Source organism: Beauveria bassiana (genome assembly GCF_000280675.1).
Source record: "Beauveria bassiana ARSEF 2860 unplaced genomic scaffold BBA_S00053, whole genome shotgun sequence".
NCBI lineage: Eukaryota > Fungi > Ascomycota > Sordariomycetes > Hypocreales > Cordycipitaceae > Beauveria > Beauveria bassiana.
Window position 1 is genome coordinate 1 of NW_007930888.1, and position 20,433 is coordinate 20,433.

The 20,433-nt window shown below is 48.3% G+C and overlaps 8 protein-coding genes across 8 annotated transcripts; 2 read left to right on the forward strand and 6 right to left on the reverse strand.

The window, feature by feature from the left end:
• Positions 1-689: 689 nt before the first annotated feature.
• Positions 690-2,108, reverse strand: BBA_09396 (metalloprotease-like protein; the record flags this gene model as incomplete). Its single annotated transcript, XM_008604493.1, has 3 exons — positions 690-1,149; positions 1,221-1,834; positions 1,884-2,108. The coding sequence occupies 3 exons, from the start codon at positions 2,106-2,108 to the stop codon at positions 690-692; spliced, it is 1,299 nt and encodes a 432-aa protein (XP_008602715.1).
• Positions 2,109-4,833: 2,725 nt separating this feature from the next.
• On the reverse strand, positions 4,834-5,731 carry BBA_09397 (uncharacterized protein; the record flags this gene model as incomplete). Its single annotated transcript, XM_008604494.1, has 4 exons — positions 4,834-5,072; positions 5,285-5,355; positions 5,455-5,529; positions 5,682-5,731. 4 exons carry the CDS (start codon positions 5,729-5,731, stop codon positions 4,834-4,836), a joined length of 435 nt encoding a protein of 144 aa, XP_008602716.1.
• A 2,704-nt stretch (positions 5,732-8,435) lies between these two features.
• BBA_09398 (uncharacterized protein) lies at positions 8,436-9,146 on the reverse strand (the record flags this gene model as incomplete). Its single annotated transcript, XM_008604495.1, has 1 exon — positions 8,436-9,146. The coding sequence occupies one exon, from the start codon at positions 9,144-9,146 to the stop codon at positions 8,436-8,438; it is 711 nt and encodes a 236-aa protein (XP_008602717.1).
• Positions 9,147-10,442: 1,296 nt separating this feature from the next.
• Positions 10,443-10,862, forward strand: BBA_09399 (uncharacterized protein; the record flags this gene model as incomplete). Its single annotated transcript, XM_008604496.1, has 1 exon — positions 10,443-10,862. One exon carries the CDS (start codon positions 10,443-10,445, stop codon positions 10,860-10,862), a length of 420 nt encoding a protein of 139 aa, XP_008602718.1.
• Positions 10,863-12,677: 1,815 nt separating this feature from the next.
• On the reverse strand, positions 12,678-13,364 carry BBA_09400 (uncharacterized protein; the record flags this gene model as incomplete). The annotated part of the gene is made up of 1 exon (XM_008604497.1): positions 12,678-13,364. One exon carries the CDS (start codon positions 13,362-13,364, stop codon positions 12,678-12,680), a length of 687 nt encoding a protein of 228 aa, XP_008602719.1.
• A 1,325-nt stretch (positions 13,365-14,689) lies between these two features.
• On the forward strand, positions 14,690-15,312 carry BBA_09401 (subtilisin-like serine protease; the record flags this gene model as incomplete). Its single annotated transcript, XM_008604498.1, has 2 exons — positions 14,690-14,947; positions 15,001-15,312. 2 exons carry the CDS (start codon positions 14,690-14,692, stop codon positions 15,310-15,312), a joined length of 570 nt encoding a protein of 189 aa, XP_008602720.1.
• A 1,215-nt stretch (positions 15,313-16,527) lies between these two features.
• Positions 16,528-17,166, reverse strand: BBA_09402 (uncharacterized protein; the record flags this gene model as incomplete). The annotated part of the gene is made up of 1 exon (XM_008604499.1): positions 16,528-17,166. The coding sequence occupies one exon, from the start codon at positions 17,164-17,166 to the stop codon at positions 16,528-16,530; it is 639 nt and encodes a 212-aa protein (XP_008602721.1).
• Positions 17,167-18,754: 1,588 nt separating this feature from the next.
• Positions 18,755-19,998, reverse strand: BBA_09403 (bZIP transcription factor; the record flags this gene model as incomplete). The annotated part of the gene is made up of 2 exons (XM_008604500.1): positions 18,755-19,105; positions 19,198-19,998. 2 exons carry the CDS (start codon positions 19,996-19,998, stop codon positions 18,755-18,757), a joined length of 1,152 nt encoding a protein of 383 aa, XP_008602722.1.
• Positions 19,999-20,433: the final 435 nt, after the last annotated feature.

Below are 20,433 nucleotides of genomic sequence, written 5' to 3' on the forward strand. Positions count from 1 at the left end.
GGCATAATAGTAGTATATATAGCGTAAAGTAGTGTTACTATAATGGTTTATTATAAAAATCTTCTTCTAATAAATTATATAATAATTTTAACTTTTTCCTTTTTTAATAGTTATAAGTTTTAATATAAACTAGATAATATTATATAATAAATATAATAAAAAACTAAAAGCTTTAGAAAATCTATATTTTAAACCTTAGCTTATAAAGAAACTTTTATTAATATTTTAAAAATTTAAGTACTTTTTCTTCTCTTATTTTATATCTACTTTTAATAACTTAAAATCTACTAGTTAAAAATATTAGACTTTTTAATATAAGACTTTTATTTATATAAATAACTTATATTTTAATTTCTAAAATTATAATAAATCTCTTTAAACTTTTAAAAATAATATTAAAATATTAAAGATTATTAGTAATTTACTAATAAAGCTTAATATTTCCTTATACCTTTTTTAAATTAATTATATTAATTTAAGGAGATTTATCTAGACTTTAAAATTTTTATAAAAGAAAGTTTATTAGTTAAACTATTTAACTTATATTTTTAAATAATTTTAGTACTTTTCTCTATTTTATTATAATAGATTCTATTTTAGTGTAGCTATACTAAAAATGGTGGCCGAAATGTAGGTGTGGCCCACAAGGGGGTGCCCGACGTTAAGTTCAAACGGAACCTTAAACCTAATCAGGCTTCCCCTAACCTGACCCGATCGACAAGGCCGACCTGCTTCTCGCTTTTGAATGCGGCTCTGCTACAGTTTGCCTTGTTGCCGCTGAAGGGCTTGCAGATGCTATCCTTGGAGATATCAGCTGTATTATTCGGCGTTTTCCCCGACTCGTAACCGGGAGCGCTTTCCGCCGGCTTGTCGTTGGGTTCCTCGGGCTTGGCTGGCGGCTTGTCGTTGGGTTCCTTGGGCATGGCAGCGGCGTGCACACATTTGGTAACCTCGTTTTCATCTTTATACTGCTCATTACACTTCTTCATTGCGCCAATGCAGGTCTTCAGGTCACCCCGGAATGGTGTGCAGAGTTTATTCAGTCTTGGCTTCTTCGCCACGGACCTGTTCTTCAGGAAAGCCCGGAACTTAGCCCAACGCCTCATTTTCTCAACTTGTCCGTTGGTAAACTCATTCTGCATGCATGGTCTATATTCAATAGTCAGTCAAGTCGCGCCCTAGATGTGTTCAACCGGTGGCAGTAACTTGTCGAAGCTTACCGCGTGCTCATAAAGTTATGGATCATGACTGGCTTGGCTTTGTCACACGCGCCGTACTCGGGTTTGCAAAGATCCTCTGTCCGTTCTTCGAAAATGGCTGCGAATCCCTCTGAAGGCTTTTCGAGGTTTGTGTCGTTGATGTACAGCTCGCCAGAGTCCGGATCGACATGGCCCTTGCAGCCACCCTCATTGGTGTGGAACAAACCAAGCCAGTGGCCGAATTCGTGAGCGGCGGTTGCGGGCGCAGATTCAGGAAGACCGCTCCCCAGAACCTTGTGAATCGAATCGGTGTCTTCTCCAGTCACACTTTCAGACCAAAGAAAAATGCCATCCATCTCTGGCTGTCCGGCCTGGGGGTGGGTGGCCAAGCCAAGAGATGCGCCACCCGACCTCGGCCGTTCTTCCCAAATTCTTTTGAGATAAAAAATGTTCAGATCGTCAAAGTTGCCCTGGCGCAGTGTAGATACCAAATACTCGTGTTGCTTCCTGTTCTTGGCGGCGGCAATACCCTGTGCCTCTGTATAACGTATATCCTCCTTGTTAAGCGTGAACACGAAGCCGTAGCGGTTTAGTTGATCATTCAAGGTAGTTATGTGCTTTTCGATGGTATCCTCCTGCTTCATGGTCAGTGCTGGATTTGCAGTGCGATTCTTTCCAACGTACACTTAGAAAGCCACCTTCCGCCGTCTTGGCATCGTATACGTTGTGCGCAAATACCCTGTATGTGTTCATTGGCTCCTGACGCGAGACAATTGATACGTTAGACACGATGCCAAATGAACCCATTAGCTCCGCGTCTGAGCTATCCACTGCACAGCCTGACCCATGTGCCGTAGCTGCTTGAATAGCGGCAATTGCAATGGCGAAGCCAAACGAACGAAAACCCATGTTGAGAGTGAGCAAAAAAATTGGTTGTAAGCACGTTGAACAAAGTGAAGAGAGTGAAAACAGTAAAGAGAAGCAGAGGTTCTAGAGATGTTCAGTGGCTACTATATATATTGCTTGTTGGTCTAACATTTGTGAATTATATAATAGACATGAATATACAACATCTTGCTAAAAGCACTCCACGCGAGTCATAGTCAAAGACAGCCAATGCTCAAGATTCCCTACGTATAATCGATGTTTAAGCTTTCAAGTCTATACATCTTTTATAGTGCCAAGCTATCCTCAGGTGGAGGCAGGAGGCAGTGTATCCAACAACCAAGTCAACCAAGATATAGCCTCCTGACTCAGCTTGGTTAGTAACGAAAAGGTCCTTACCTAGCTAATATTACTTAACGGCTATTCCGAAATAGAGATTACTATAGTAAACTATAAGTCTAAAGTAGATATTTTTAGTATATAATCACTATAATAGTATCTAATCTAAGACACTTCTATTTATTAGTAATAACCTTCGTTATATATAAAAATACTTACTTATATTTAATACTTCTTAGAGGATAGCTAAATAAATTGAAGAATATTTTAAAGAAGATTAAATAGTTAGTTATATAAGTAACCACTACTCTAATAGATCCTCGACTTCTACATCAGCCCTGTTAGCTCGGGCTATACTATCATTATGCTTGGTTCCTAATGAGCCTAGCGCCACAATAGCAGCAAGCAGCTGACGACACCTACGGGCCTGCTGGAGAGGGTCTAGCGCTGCACCATACGGTCGAGAGAATGGATGCGTTGACATGGCTTCAGGCATGTCGCATTTCGGTAAATGTTTCGTAAAGGCTAGGCGAGAGATTTACGAGTATATATGGGTTAGGGGATCACAGAGCTAATCATAGCATTTAGACCCGCCTACTATACCCCGTTTTAGTAATGTTTTTAAGTAGATTAAGTAAAGTTAAGTAATAGAAGCAGGTTGCTTTGCTTAGTTGACCTGGAGCCCTTGCTTTACTTAGCTGACACATATCGAGCAATTACAGCCAACCAAGTCAAGTTATTTGGTTGCTGTACACTGGGTGGAGGGGATAGCAAGCACCAAGCTAATACAGTCGGGGAAGCAAAATCCGGCTCCAACTACCGACCATTAGATTACGGTTATATGAATGCTCCCGCTCCAATACTCCCGCTCCAATACTCCCGCTCCAATGCTCCCGCTCCAATGCTCCCGCTCCAATGCTCCCGCTCATATTGGGGAGATTTGAGTTCTCTCACCGCAAGCAGCGCCATTCCCGTTATAATTTGCCGCCGCCTGGCTTTGAAGGCCACCGGCCCACCGCCGTGGCTACAATTCCGACGAGTGCCTGCCAAAGAGTACTCTTGGCCACTCGTACATTATGCTCATATCTGCTTATCCAGTACTTTGTTATTTAAGGATAGGCTGTGGAAATGTTGTGTGGAACTCGTATTGCTGTAGTGTCATTGTCTTGTTCTGTGGGACGTCGAACGGCAGCGAAATTCGCCGAGCAGTGGTCAGGACGTGTCAACAGTCCTTTACATATGTATATACGCTCCATAGCATTGTTTACCTTACTTTGCAACTAATCAGTGGTCATTGTCCTAGGTTGTTACAAACTCTAGAGACGTGTATACTAGAACGTTGGACAGATGGACAACGGAAGACAATTCCATTGCCCCTTTTTCTCATAAAACGACTCATCCTTTCAGCATTAGGTGCCTTCAGAACGTTTCCACTGCTGGATATATTTCACATAATTCCAGCGATTGGGGTTGCCAACGGCGATGCCAGGACGTGGTCCATCTTAGAGATCATAACGCCAACGTTTAGAGTTGCCACGAACCTTGAAGGTACACAGCGGATACGAGCAATGTTTCGACCTGACTGGCTGTCGTTTCTCGATCTTTTGGATGTTGTGGCCCAGTGATTAGCCTCGCGACCCTGGTTGTTACATGAGTAGTTGATCGCCTGCAGCAATGCGAGGACGTCGCGTGGGCACGGGTAGCATTGCGAAACATGTCTATGCCACTAGGAGAGTAATGCGAGATCATTACGCTAGTAGACTTTGTCGGGTAACTCCGGGGAGGCGGGCATGTATATTTAGGCAGCAAGCGTCATGAGGTATGGATCTCCATCAAACATGGATGAGCACGCAATCAGTGCCACGGAATAATAAGAGTACGGGCAAGGTGAAATACTTCCGCAAGAGCCAAAGTTGACCGACCGAGTCGTGCCCTTTTTTCTTAACAGACCAGCCATAGAACGTGCTAGTATCAGTTCAGCGCCGATCAACGCCAACGTCGACGTCGAACGTCGACTTGGCTTAACATTAGCATATTATCGTCTCCACACGCAGGGTAAATGTCTCATGTGCTCTTACTATACTGACAACCTTAACCAGCCTATTTCGGAAAAACTTTCGTATCGGATAAGTCTGCCTCTGTTGAAAAGACAAGCAGTCTTGAGTAATTGCTGCTCGTCATAGGATCATGGATATCAGAGTTTGGAAGGCTGGCTAGTCTCCCTGACGAACTGGGACGCCTCCTCGGAACCGAGATAAATGGCATGAACCCATCTAGGAGATGAAGGACAAGCGATTCAATAATAACAAAGTGATAGTTCGGGCTTAGCTTGTGACAATTCCTGCTTATAGGTGCGGAAAATTAGGATCCGAAAGTAGTTTCTACTTGTCTAGCTGTTCTCTCAAACAATTCACAGCCTAATGACACCCAGAACCTTGTCGCTCACTGCAACGCAATCTAAGTTGGTGTTCTTCAAGTCATCTAGGCACTTATCGTAAGCTTCCTCGGCCTTGTTAGAACAGGCCTCCTCGGCGTTATCAGTCGGCGCGGTGGCCGCCGGCTTGGTGGCAGACGGCGTAATGCGGTCAAAGTTAATAGGTCTGCTTGGGTCTCCTTGGTCTACCTCATCCTGACCACCCAGCCCCAGTTCTGATTCGTGTCCAGGCAGTCAATGTCGTTGGTGGGACCGCAGAAAATTTGGACGGGTAAGCTGCCCTATTTTGCGGTTTGTGGATTTGCTCAAGACTCACGTCAAAGATGCTGTCTCTACTATACCACGCTTGTTAGAGTAGCACAGACATGGCTAACTAGCGCTCGGCAAAGGGCCGACAGGCGGATCATCGGTGTATCGCTTTGCCTACTTAGGGGCATGAGGAGAATTACATGGGACACGAGCTCTTCACCGGCGTCACGTAGTTGAGGATCAATCAGTCTCATTTATGTAGTGAAGCAGGTTGTTAGAGTATATTATCTTAGAGTAATAGAGTAAGTTGAAAATGAAACTATATAGAAATCGTGTAAGCTTACGTACATGTCTAGGCGCCTAGTTCTTACCATCTCCGAGGCTATCGGGACTACCACGGCTCCCTTTTCAACCCGTCGAAAACTAGTACATACAGTTTTAATGCGATAAGCACTCAGAGGTTGACTTCTTTACAGTAGCTGGTTAGCACCTGATGCACACTTCGTCGCCCATAGTGAGGGTTTAAAATACATAGGTCTTGATTGGCTTTCTGCCTAATTCTATCTCAAACCCACTGGAAAATTCCAGAAACCCATTCCTTGAGCATGCCATCACCACTAGTCATGTATGAGACTTCTTCCTTCCACTTCTCATAGCTTTATTAATTTGCCCCTTCTTCCTCGGACCAAGTACCTTGCTCCGCGCCTGGTTGTCCTACCTCCAAGTATGTGACACCTTCGTACGGTCTATAGAGGCTTTTATGATCAGTCGTCGCCAAAGCTCGTAATTGCCGGGCCTGCAGACGATGGCGCCTTCCGCATTGGCAGGAAAGTTGTTATTGCTTTCAAGCAATGCATACCTAGTTGTTAATGCGCGGGACCTAGAAGAATATATTGATTGAGGGCGATCAAGTACATATAAGAACTATGGCAATAAAACAAATAAATATCCATGTCACCGATATATACCAACAATATATGTCGCTTTGTTCATGCGTCTATTGTACTTTGTCCGCTGTGACCATGTCATTGCATCCATACTCCTTGCGTCCATCATGGCACCGACTTCCGACTTTTCCAAGCAATCTATGCTATTTTTTAAACACGCCTAGGATTGTTTCTGTCTTGCACAGTTGAGTTGTTCGATTACGCTCGAGATACTCATCGTCTGAACACCGGCAGGAAATAGCTAGCTGGTGGCGCACACTATTCTCCTTTGCTAGACGGAAAGGGACTAAAGGAATAGGCTATGCCATCAGTGCCATCGAAACGAAAGCGTCCAACGGTGGACGTGGACGATGATTCCGATAACCTGGATGTGATTCCTGCCTCTATCACAGTAGATGTATTTTGTGCCTCTGCTGTATGAATCTGCCGCGCTTGGTTCCAGTCCTGCATACTCTATTCCAGTATGCGCCACCATTTGAACTACATGATTGAGCAAGTCAGTGATTTAGGATCTATGAGCTGTTTAGAGCGACCCATTAACGAATTGTACGCGTGTGACGACGTTCTTGCAAGCTTGTGAGGGCGGCCCTGATCAGACATTGCACCCATGCTCTACGTAGTGCACAGCCATCGCCCCTGCCACAAGCACCAACTTTTCAACTGGTCTAGACTCGTCGCTCAAACGTATGATAAAGTGACTCAAGGATATTTTTGCTATATGCTTGATTTTCAACGCCCCCTGACTGGGTCATGTGAGATTCATTGCTTTGTTGGAAGCTTGACTTATTCGAAGTACTCCTCCAATTCATCATTTTCTTCTCTCAACTTGTTCACTCGATCAGCAATGAATTCTTTTGCTCGCCAGAGTCGGCTTGTGACATCAACACGCAGACGTGTCGTATTGCCCTGTAGCGACGCCAACTTGTCAATGACCATAAAACTAAACTCACTGGTCTCCGCATCTCGCCTCTGCCGCAGAAGCTCGGTCCATGCATCCTCATAGATCTTGCGGAGAATTCGAGCAAGATTTTCAAAGATGCTTGTGCTGGCAATTGTATAGGCGCCAATTCTTTCTGTGACCATCCCTCAGGTAACTGGAGGTTCTCTTCATGCGGCATGAGCAGAAGCATAGCAATCTTACGCATCAGCCACCCACCATCAATTCGTCGCCTCCAGCAGTCCTGGCAGAACCGGCAGCAGCCACCCCTGTATCGTCAGAAAGAGGCGCGACATCTCCCACCCGCAATGTCCCAGGGCGGCGACCACGCAATCATGTCGCGGCAGTGCATCTCATCGACTCCTGATCGGCCAACTGTCGCGCCGATTTGCTACAGCCGTTAAGGTCACGCGTCCGTGCTCGATTAACGATCACACGCGAATGTTCAAGAATGGATAGACTCTTTACGTCCTCGGCTCGATGCGCACAACCCGAATAAATCACTTGCCATGAATCACGAATGGGTTTCCATGCACCGACATACTACCCTGATTGCAGGCTACCGGATGATGCTAGATCCCATCCGACCGTATCTGTCCCGGCGTATGACGTTGCAACCATCTGAGTACGAGTTGCAGTGCCGAGCCCAAGGCGTTGATTGCGCTTTGACTTTGCTTCATTCACTTCTTGTTTTCCTCAAACATACTTACCTGCAGAACGAAATATTTCAAGTGATGCTGTCCTCCGCCTTTTATGAATACGCAACGCTGTGTTCCACCATTCTGCATGATAAAGGCGGCTATCTGAATCGACACGACGACATTCTCGAAGCCACCCAGGAGACTAATGCTGCATTGACGAAATTATCTAAAGTCGCCTGGATCGCTGAGATATTCCAAAGATTCATGGCTCGTAAACACAGCGTATTGCTGTCGCCACCGAGATACGCAGTCAACAGGCAGCTCGGTCGACACTCTCGCCGTGATCCCGAATTACATCGGGCGAGCTTAGGAGCAGAGCCCCTGGGATCTCCTTTCTTCTTCTTCCTTAGCTTTACGATACTCGTAGTAGTTGCCTAACTATACTCAGCCTGGACCGTTACATAGAGGTGGTTCCGCCCCTGGGGGTGAAAGTGATTGGCGCGGGCGTATAGAGTCTATTGTTATTGGGGTTTTTGCTAAGCCTAACGCTATCGAACGGAGCGGAAAACTCCCTATAAACATATCTGGTCCTCTAACATACTGTTCATATGAGGTGTCTCATACAACTATGAACAAAGTGGATACATAGAAAGAAAAATGAGTGTGTAGAAGCGGAGCAGGCCTGCAAGTATGGTCACCAACGTTGACCAAAGCTTGGAGGAACCCCACGACTATATCTTGTGGCTAATTTTAGCCACATTCTTATAGGGCCCGTGCGTAGAGGCTAGATATTGGGTTGCCTGTTTAGTTCGGAACCTCTGCAAGCGCTTCCTTCAGCCATGCTGGCGGGTTCTGGCCGTTGTAGCCGGTGCTGGGCTTGTCGTTGCCAAACACCTCCTTGGGCATGAACTCGGTCATGAGGGGGAGGTAGCCACGCGAATCGCGGAGTATTCTGACCTGGGCGGATGTTCCAGTGCCCGAAGGTCCCGTCGCTGGCCAGTTCAAGAAGACGGCGCCGCAGTCGAGAAAGAAGACCTCGCCTTTCTGCCCGAGCGTCGCGCTCCTGACCTCATCGTTGTCGTTGCGGTCAAACACCTTGAAGGTTATCTTAGGGTCACTCGCCGAATGGTACGTGGTGGATTCAGAGATTTGGCAGCTGCGGTCGTACTCGACGGCCAGGCGTGCGGCCAACAGCGCCGCCTCGGAGTACTTCACTCCGTCCAGCATCTTCTGACCGGCAGCGGAGCAGATGATGACGGGGCCAGTCCCGGCGGACTGTTCGGGCTTCACAAGGTCGATGCCAAACTTGCAGATGCCCTCGCTTCGGCGAGGCATATAGGAGGTCACTTTAAAGTCGGCAGCGTTCGACGCTGCGCCCTCCTCGGTGGCGCGCGGCAAGTTCGCATCGATGCCTCGGTTTTCGAGGTCGCGCTTGGTCACAGGCAGGAGAGAGCTGGCCGTGGCGAGGCCGGAGAGGGCTACAGCCCCAAGTGCCATGATATCGGAAGGACGCATTTTGTAATCGCTGTTGGCGGTTCAAGTATTTCTTTCGTTCGTTGAAAACGGATTGGAAAAGATGACAAAGAGGTCAAGTAGATGAGTAAAGAATGAATGATTTGTTGGTGAGTTTTCTGAAGCAGAGTCGGGTAGGACAAAGGTCTTTATATAGTTGAGAGAGCCAACAACCATTAAGTTCAAACACTAATTATGATAACTCTATAGCTGTTTGATTCGTACACTTTTGATAGAACCTTGCATAGTCGCTTGTTCAATACACTCCTAAGAAAATTTTATATAATATGCACAAGAACATATACTCATCATCTATATGCCGTTCTATATTCAAAAGCCTGCCACCATCAGCGTCCAAAACTCCACAAAATATCAGTAGACAAATCCTGGTTCCGAACCTCACTTCTCCGCAACATTTCCGGTCTGGCTAGTTTCAGGAACTACCATCTCGTCCCCGGCCCGCGCCACACTTTATTTTTGAGGAGTGGGCGCGGTTGCTTCCGCCCCCCTGGCGTGATTGGTAGACCACTGTTTTTTTTTTATGCACAGGAAGCGTGCAGTTCTTTTCTTATTTGATTTTTTCTTAGCGCACATTGTCTATGTAAATTGTCCAACCTTGTCTTTTTCTAACAAGATCAAAGAGTTCGTGTCGTACACACAACACACCCACACCCATAGCAACGTCTTTACGGAGAGCCAGGCAAGAGTGTGGATCCTTCATATGAGACTCGGCATAGCTTTACAGTTGGCCGAGTCATGTACCTTGATCTTGTAAGTTGACAACAAAAAGGTATGACGAGTCCGGCACCGGGTCAAGTCGTTGGCAAGAGGAGATGACGAGAATGGTGTGATGTGGAATCCACTCCCATCAGCAGAGTAGCAACCCCCCCCAAATTTTTCAAGTCTTTTGACTTAATTTGATTTGATTTGATTTGATTTGTTTCTTTTGCTATATAACGCGATAGTCAAGTTTCGGCAAGTCTCTAATCTTGGCGTGGTGCCACACGAACCTGACTCGGGACCTATGGGTGCCAGAAAGGTCGGCGCCAACGACGTATTCAAAGGAGAAAAAAAAAGGCTCGCCTTCCTTACAGCAAATCCAGCGGCCGCGGGCATCTTGGTAAAAGTAGCGGCAGACTTCTCATTCTTTTCTTCTTTGTTCTTTTTTACTTGTTAGAAAAAAAACATTGGTGCCCGAAGTCTATCCACTTGGCTCGCCGACGATTGGCTTGCGGCGTATCCTGTCATTAAGGGGACAAACAGGAGAGCAAGTTATGTAACCCTTGATGTCATAATGACATGCTTGCCCGTGAGTTCGATGTCGTGAGTCCGGCGATGAGCGATGTGGTCGAGTACGAGTCTTTAACCGCCCGGCCACCTGTGGCAGTTGACTATTCTTCCCTGGCTTGGTGGCTTTGCGAAGAGCAGCAAAAGACATACTCGCGTCTCTCGCGCATGGCCATCGATGTCGTATCGGTGCCGGCCATGTCTGCCGAGCCTGAGCGAGTCTGTTTTGGAGCAAGACGTACTATTTCATGGGACCGATGCCAGCTTGGGAGCGCCATCGTAGTGCATGAAAAGTTGGATCAAGAGCCGGATAACAAAGGGAACTTTCTGGATGCGTTAAATGCACTAGATGAAGATATTGGTGAGGGTGGCGGCATAGAAGACATGGAAGACGATACGGGATGGGCTGGCTCCACGATGGAATCAATCTAGCTCATCTCGAATGAGCTGAGGTGATTACGTGATCATTTTCAATTCCATACGTATGGATTAGGTCTAAAACGGGTTGTTGTTCCGTAATCCATATCAAGAACCTGGCGTGACTGTAATTACACCAAGTTCCCGAAAGACAAAGATTTTGAGAACATTAGTATTTATGTTAGAAAAGAAAAGTCACAAAAATCAGGCAAGATGGACAAACGGCAGTCCATCTGGACGCCAAGAAGTGTATGCTGAAAGAACGAACATCGAACGAACGAGATGAGATGAGGCGGAGCACAAGTTACATGGTTAACACGACTCGGAGGAATTAATAGAAGCTAGTCACACAGAAGTTGTATTAAGATGACCTTTTTGTAACAAAGGAAAAAAAAACTCTGATCAGCCTTCAATTGATATATATGCAAAAAAGGCGACAATTCTCTTTACTTGGGTGCTGCATGTGGACCGACAGAGAAATTCTGGATAATTGCCGCCTATGGCGAACCGAGTCGGACGACACGCGGCGGCGCTTGGGCACGAGAGCCGAGCAGAACAGCTAGCAAGAACAAAACACTGTCTCTGCACGATCCATGCTGGCCAATGATCAATCAGCGTTGACGCCAAGCTTCGCCGCCGACCTGACGGCGGCTTATCGAAATGCAAGGTCGAGGTTAGCCGGGAGCCAGATCGGTCTTAGGCAGTGCCTGTCTGCACCGTTAAGCATATCGGCAAACTTTCAACTTCCAATGTCACCGACGGGATGTGGCTAGCCCGTGGCTACGCGCAGCTTCTCAGCAGCGAAATGGCAAGCGCTCTTCCCCCCACCCCCACAGCTGCCTCGCACAGCCCTGGTGCCATGGCGCTGGCTAGTTTGTATACTAACTACCAATGCCGCGTTCTCCTTGCTGACGAAGACAGCACCCCAGAATGGAGATATAGACGCATTGGTGGATGCTCTATAGGCGGAATATAGACCTATTAAGTCGTCTCTGTCGTTTTCTCATGCAGCATTGCCGGCAACAAAGGAGTTGTTGGAGGAATAAACACCTTCAGCCGACACTCATCACGGATGAGTATGAGCGCTACTGTCAGGCCGAGCGGACGTATGGGTTCACGAGCGCATTTTCATGGTAGCTAGAGGAGACGCAGCAAAAGAACTACCCTAACCTGAGCACAGTGGCGGTCGACATTCTGTCTATTCCGCCAATGTCTGCCGAGCCTAAACGGCTATTCTCTGCTGCGAAGTTAACGGTGACAGATCGTCGTAACCGGCGGGGGGGCGATGTAATAGAAGCGCTAGAGTGCTAAGAATCGTGGCTTAGGATACACGACTTTCAAGAGAGATATATATAAGTAGCGGGTGCCTAATGATAGCTCATTGATGAAAGTCACGTGCAATATATTATGTATATTATTATACTAGCAATATATCAGGTTCTTGGCAATACAATACAATATGACTGGTTGCTATATGGGGTAATTGTCACGGCCCACCAGGGTCACGTGCGAATACGCGGCTATAGAAGGGCGAGAACGTAGTGAGAACCACTGGAGGAGGGCTTCTCTCCTCCAGTGATTAATAAAGTCATTAGTAGGAACTACTTGCTACACCCCAGCTATAAAACAGCTACCTTCTTACGATCTATCCTTTCTCCTTCTACGTGCTAGCCGCATTCTTTGACAGTAATACAATATGAACCTTTGGACAATACAATAATATTTTGAGGGGGTGCATATTTCCAATATCATACCGTATATAATATTAGCAATACTGAGAGATGCTTCACGGGCGAAAGTGGCCGCGTTATTTTAAAACCGCTACCGCTGCTACCTCGCTTGACGCTGTGGACGGACCCGCTTGGATATCTTAGCTGTGCGTTTTGCTCGCTTTTTGGACCAGTACTCGTTCAACACACCCGAGGCGACTTGCTTAACGTATGCTTCTGCCTCCCAAGTCGTGTCCTTTTTGCTGAAACCCGTCCATTGTACCTGTAGCCAGATGGCTCTCTCACCTTTCCCATTCTTGACCTCCCTATGCCGGAGAACCGCAAATATCTCGTAAAGACTCGGGTCGGGCACATAGACAGGTCGGGGGGTGGCCTTCCAAAGCCTTAGAAGTTGGTCAGGGTTGTCGGATTGTAGGTAAGCCTCGCGGACAAGCTCATTTGCGCTGTTTGAACCGACAGGCTTGAGGTTTAATGACAGAATGCCTGCCTCAAGCCACTCATAACTTTCGTACTCCCACTTTCGGCCGTTGTAATGCACCAGTTGATTTGCATCGGTTGTGTTCAACTGTGGTTCCCTTGTTGACGCTCCATGTCCGCTTCGATCAGGAAGGGAGTTGGCGTTGCCCATCAACGTTGGTCCGCCCGGTGACATTGGTGCAGTCGGCGATGCTGATCCGCTTGGTCTCGCTGGTTCCTCAGGCTGTTCTGCCTCGTTCGGCAACGCTTCCTCGCTCTGATGCGCTTGCTCCGTCGACGAAGGATTCAAGATCCGGATTAGCGACGCCATCCTGGATGCCGAAATGCTTGTTCGTTATTAATTTCCTGGCTGCGACGGTCAAAATTTGGCATGTTGAAAGATGATATAATGCGCCACACTGCGTTGCGCAGCTCCTTGTGCCGCCCCATAAATCTGGCTGAACACTCTTTCGACCAGAAAACTGGCGCGTCAACTTCGCGCGCACAGCGACGTCGACTGAGCCCCGGTTCGAACATTGTACGAGGTCAAATGTCTAGACGCAAATACGCCGAGTCAAGTTGTGTATAGATTTTGGTATGAGCATCTGAGCTTTCCCTACGTGTAGGCACGATAGCATACCAATGCCAAGCTAGGTCGGACGACCCTAGACTGTTACGGAAGTGGCTAGGCTAATTCAAATTGTCAGTATGGTAAGAGCACATTGAGAATGTACTTACCGTGCGTGTGGGGACGATCCACGCCAATATCAAGCCAAGTCGACGTTCGACGTCGACATGCCGCTGATCCGCGCTGAATTGATGCTAGCCCGTTACATGACCCATCTGTTGAAAGAGGACAGGACTTAGTCGGACAGCCTTTGGCTGTTGCGGAAGTGGTTACCGAGTCCGACTGCTATTTCGTGAAATTATAGCGATTGCGTGCCCGTCCAAGTTTGATGGAGATCCGTACTTGCATAATGCATGCTGCGCAACTACACATACAGGCTACCGAGTCCGGCTGTTATTTCATGAAATTATAGCGATTGCGTGCCCGTCCAAGTTTGATGGAGATCCGTACTTGCATAATGCATGCTGCGCAACTACACATACAGGTTTCCTCGCAGCTGCCTTACACAGTTCACTGACGTACTGATGTCGTATCACTCCCAGCAGCAGAAATGTTTCACGCTGCCAGCACCCACGCCACTTCCTCGTTTTGTGGGAGGGTAAAATCATGGCCACTAGGTTGAAGGATCGAGCAATAGCAGCTAGCAAGGCCGAAGCATACCTAATATCGCCTACGTGCCTTCAAGCTCTGCGACAATTCAGAGCCTTGGCGGAACGACTTCCGAGATGAACCAGGTCCCGAAAATGCCCTCCTGTCCTGTGTATAGCTGGCAACCCGGCGGAACGGCGGAACAACAAGTGTAGAGACGCAAGCATACGTTTCCAGTTTTGTGGGGGACTTGGCAATGAGCGGCCATGTGCGGCCATGTGGCCTGTATTATGTATGCCTCCAGTCGGAGTCTCCGGTGGAAACCGTGGCCGCAACTTCTACAATAGATGATTTCTCATATAGAGGATTGCCGATACCCAAGCTAAAGGCCTTGATGGGGAGAAATCCATTGAAGTTTGTATTACTAAAGCTACTAAGCGATGCTCCTGATTAGAATACTCCTGTCTTGCTTTTTGGCTACTCTTTCTGTTGTAGACGGAGGCTATCTACAATCCCCGCGATGCCTATCGGGTAACAGCTTAAGCAGGGCGGTGAGCATTGAGCGCGATAGGCCCCAAATGTTCGTAGGCAAGCCCAGCCAAGGCATTACGGTCTACGTACTCAATTCTGGCATCCGAGTCACAAGCCCCGAACTCGATGGGCGCGCAACATTTGGGGCTAATTTTGTCGACAACAACGTATGCCAAGTCCAACTGCAACATTTGGAAATCAGAGCTGATTGTTGTGGTAGGATCATGACCAGCTTGGCTACGGCACAGAGGTTGCACGCGCCATTGTCAGCAATTATTTTGGTGCCTCCAAGAGCGTGGACCTGGTAGCCGTCAAGGTCGTTGCGGACGATGGCATGGCTACTACTTTCAGTGTTCTCCAAGGCGCCGAGTATGTATTTAACGAGGTGGCCCGAAAAGAACAGGCTGGTAGGGCCTTTGTTCACATTCCTCTAGCCAGCACGGTTCGAACGGCCGTTGCAGACGCTATTGAGGAACTTAAGAAAGCAGGCATCGCCCTCATCAATGATGACGAGATCGTGGGAGTAGCCTAAGAATGTCATTGCAGTAGACCAGCTGGTAGCGGAAACTTGGAGACTTGAACAACATACCGGCGGAGATGCGGCTTGGCATGAGGTACGGCATAAATATCGCTTTTAGGATACTTATTGTGTCAATGTGAAATCATAGTCAATACTAGTGTGTCTAACAGTGTGATATTACCATATATAACGGAGTTTTTGGAGGTCATATATATATGATATAGGCAGGTCCGCCGTCATGTCATATGGGGTTCATATGATATGACAACAATATATGTTAATACACACGACCATATCACTCACGTGAACCTACTGATACTTAGCCAGCCAGAATAAATACACATAGCCTCACACCGAAGGCAAATCTAATTTATAGAATCTCTCAGCTTATATCAAGGTCGTCATCCGCAAAAGCCACTCTGCTGCCTTTGCTAAGCCACGATTTGAGGCATTCCGTCGCTTCCATGCTCTCAATGCCTATGCAATTCCTGCGGTCTGTGATGATGATTTCCGTACTTGAATTCAGGCGTTTTGGCTTTCGCCGACATGGTCGGAATGGACAACACGTCTGATGCCATAACAGACAAGGCTGGGTAACAGGGTGGCGATGAACGCAAGCCATTTAACCTCAGCCATCAATTGAGTGAGTTGGCTGCTTGATAATCTTTTCCTCTGTAAAGATGATCCATCTCGGCCCTGCGTTAAGTCGATTGACATTGCGTTGATGGTTGACGAGCCCCCCTGCCCCGCGGGGCTACCTGACTCGCAATAAGGGAGCCAGACTCAACTGGTCAACCGACGCAGTGCTATTCCCATCCTGCCTCTTCCTCCCGCATCTGCATTGGCAAATTTCGAAGCCATCCTCCTGCTGCATTTTCATTTAGTGTGTCTAACAGACTGACAGACCAAGACCGGCCCGTTCGGTATGTCGGGTCGGGGTCTGCCTGGAGTCGAGTAGCCGGTTGGTCTGGGTCTGAGTGTCTGGGTCTGGAGGCCTGACCCTCGTATCCAAAGGCTATTTCTTTACTAGGGTTCATGCTTAGCCGTAAATTGAGAAAGAAGAATATTGAGTGATTGAGCGTAATACTTGTCTGTGGCCCAAGAGACCATCTAGTACTTCTATCTACATTATACGGACAGGAAAAACCGTAGCCACCGTGGCTTCATGCCTTGTACACGAAGCCACACAACGCGCCCCGGGTGAAAACCTGTGCTGCAGCCTCAAGTTCAACGACGGCGTCTGCTGAGATCAGGTTCAGACCACAAGTCGGAGCCCGACGTTAATCTGCACTTTAAAATCCAATCTGCGCCTTCCTTCTCACACTCTGCGAATTCCCTAGTCTCTCGGCACTTATCGAAAACTTGCTTGCCAATCTTAGCACACTCCTCTTCAGACTTTTCGGGAGTAGGCTTGTTCTCCTGAGGAGTGCCCTGTCTCGTGGTCGACTTGAGCTCCTTTGCAATGTCCGCCCACTTCACAGTGATCCCAGCAAAGCCGGCAGATTTGAAGGAATAGCATGCGAAATCGGAGGGTTCCGTAGCATTCTCGACATCGCACTTGTACAAATCCTTCTCTGCGTTGGAGAACTGGCGTACACCTGTCGCTCCAGATACTAGTTTTGCGCCCCGGCAGTCGAGGGCATTACCAGTGGCCTCGTCAATTTGATCCTCGCCATTGGCGTTGACGTTGACAATGATATCTTTCTCAAGGCAATAGTTACCAAGGGATGAAAAGTAGACACCCTCATGGACACAGTCCTCTGCACAGAAGAATGAATTCGGTGTGAGCTCAACGGCTGAAATCTCGCGACCGATCATCGCGCTGACTCCCGCGGCGGCACCTAGTAACAAGGACAAGGCAATCATGGTGGTAGTGTGGTGAAGTTGAAGTGATTTGGTTGTAGTTTGGGAACTGTAGGTAATATAGATTGAAGGTGGTTTGTCTGAGTAGAGGCTGCTGAAAATAGAGTCTAGGTGATGCTCCTACAGCTATTTATAATAAAGATAGAGATTAAGGAGAGATGGAGCCGGCTAGAAAGCTTACACAAAAACGTTAAAGTCCTCCCTTGACGGACTTGGCACTACTTAATGCGATGACCCTGATGTATTAATGTTGGGGATCAGGCTTTATCAAGTTTCTACAGCTTATAATAGTAGCATAAATGTATGAATGCACTATTACCCACATCCTGACTAGTATATACTTGTAGTCTGATCTGAGCACTATAGATCGAGTCATAAAACACGTAACTACAGCTATATATCATGAAGGCCCTGCTATAAAAGGCGACGTGGTTACATTTCTTGTTCTTAACTTCCCCTATTTAGGAATAGCATATTGTTAAGCACTATTATACATAACTTTTAGTAAGTAGAGTGCATTAGTAGAGTGCAATTTGCGTGCGTTTAGTACGATCATGTTATAAAATCGGCCACTTGAATGTAAAATTAGCATTAAAGTCCCTGCAAGAATTGTTAGTGCTAGAACTACAAGTAAGAAGAGGGCACATAACGGTAGAGTAAGGGATTGCTCTTTTGATTCAGGGAGCTGGACCAGTTCCTGACACTGTCACGCAAGTTATTACGCGATAGGTTGATTCAAGTGCATGTAAGAGCACTTGGAGAAATTTATCCTGCGTGTGGGGGCGATACCATGCCAATGTTAAGCAATTCGACGTTCGACGTCGAAATTGCGTTGATCCGCGCTGAACTGACACTAGCACGTTACCTGGCTCGTCTTTCAGGAAGGAGGACACGTCTCAGTCGGACAACCTTTGGCTGTTGTGGAAGTGGCTACCGACATCGCATTTTAACCTGCCCGTACTGTTATTACTCCGTGGCATCGTACTGATTGCGTGCCCGTCCAAGCTTGGTGGGGCCCGTACCTGCATGACGCGCGTGCTGCCCAACTATACATACCGTAGTTACCTGACAAGCTTTACCGACGTAATGATCTCGTCTTCGTCCCTAATAGCATAGACGTGTCACGCAGTCAGCACCTGAGCCCTGAACAATCTTGTAGCCATGGCGCGATTGATAAAGATTGTACGAACATGTCATTGCTTTGGGTGGGATACAGGCTTGCAAAACAGGTATTATTAGATGAAAGAGGCTTTGGGCTGATGCTGAGCTGTCATTTTTAGACAATCTTGCATTGCAAGGCCAGCCTTCCTTGCAGAGGCGATCTGCCATAAAAGAGAAATCTGACAGATCCTGCACTAGGGGCATGCCATGACGCTTGTCAAACGGGGTTTGTCAAATTCATCCCTTCTCTACTGATAAAGTGAAATATAAGGTATATATGAGCGATTGCTTGCAACAACCAAAAAAACAACGACTACATGCGATCATGACTGGCCCAGGCAACGGAGAACGCCAAGCCCTCCAGGCACATAAAAATACACGCTATCCAAAGCATCCCATAGAATCATCATCAATTCCTGCCTCGCTGTGCTCAAAAGAGAAACTGTCGCAACTGTGGAAACTTGTCCCGCCACGGCGAGCCCATGCTCCAGTTGCGCAGATCCGACGCGAAAATCTCAAACTCAGGGTCCAGCTCAACGCCGTCGCGCTCTGTCTTGGTCATCAGGGTCTTACCCGGCGGCAGCACCAGCCACATCGACCGCAGGCACAGGTCCACCGAGTGCTGGGCGTCCTTGTGCTGGTTGAGGCACAGGTAGTTGCGGAGCGCGGGGAAGGGGATAAAGTCGAGACACTTGGGGTGCGGTATCGTGATCTGCGCCTGCGTCGGACGCATGATGGCAGGGAGGTCCGCCCTAGACTCGGATGACGGATAGAAGCGCCACTAGAGTTTGTGATGTCAGCATGCAGTTGCGTGGTAAGCGGCGGGCTTGGGTTTATACGTGCCCGCAACAGTCGATACGAGAGGAGGAATACGCCGCACAGCGCGTTCACGTGGGTAAAGTCGTATTGCCGCAGTATTGACGACAGGATGACGGCGAGCGGGGGTGACGCGTCCGTGTGGTGCAGCAGCACGTCGGTCAGGGCTGGGGTCCGCGGCGCGGTCATGCCGCGCCCGCTGGCCATGCTGCCGAGCTCGACAGCCATGGTGACGGCGATGCGCTCCGTGCACTGCGCGTCGACGCTGTGCTGCTTGCCGCACCGGCACTCCACCACAAGGCTCTCGCCGCGGATCTCGGCCAGCAGCGCCTCTATGTCGATCTGGGCCTCGAGCGGCTGCTGAGGGATGACCTGCTGCGCGTACAGCCGCTCCGTGAGGTGGTCGTAGAAGGGCGGCGCCTGGTCGCCGGCTGTGCTCGCGGCGACGGTGACTTGGAGGGCGGTGGTAGCAGGCACCGCGGCGGAGTTGAGCGGTGTCGTTGGGTCCGAGGAGGAGCTCCACAGCTCGGACTTGGGCGCCGACGGCGTACGCAGGAGCTGGCCAGCGAGCCCGTGGAGGGGATGCTGCGTGCTATCGTGGGACGCACTCGGCGGTTGGTGGTGGTGGTGGTGATGGTTTTGGTGGCGTGCCGCGTCAGAGGTGGTGAGCTGGCGAAAGTGCACCACCAAGTCGTCGATGGTGTGACGAAGTAAGGAAATGCCACGCTCAATGTTCTCCAGGCGTGTCTTGTTCTCGGCACGGTTTTCGCGGTGCTTAAGCTTGTCGATGCGGCGCTTATTGGAGAGCTGCTCGTCGGTCAGTGTCCGCTTGGGTTTGGGCGGAGACTTTGACTCCATTGTGGTGATGGTGGCGGCTGGTGGTATGAGAAGCAGGGCAGGGGATACGTGCGACACAACCAGCTGACGGGAGAGGCGTAAAAAGGATGGCGTTGTGTATAGATGTATAGATAATGTATATAAGATAGTCCAGAAATGATTGATTTCAAAGCTGCAGGGTAAAATCGTTCCAGGGAGATGCGTGATGCTCAAGTTGTCCTGTTCGAAACTGGGGGGACAGAGCAATGCATGTGGGAGTGTGCCAGTGGGTTTGGTGATGGACGACGGCCAACAGGGTGACGCGGAGATTGCCGTGGGTACGGTGTTGGCAGCTGCCAAGATGGTACAAGCACTAATAATAATCTGTGAGCAGACCGGAAACCTTACGCAGCCGGGCACATGCCAACTTGGCAATGGAGACTTGAAAAGCTTGACCGTTCAGGTCTGTGCTGCCCT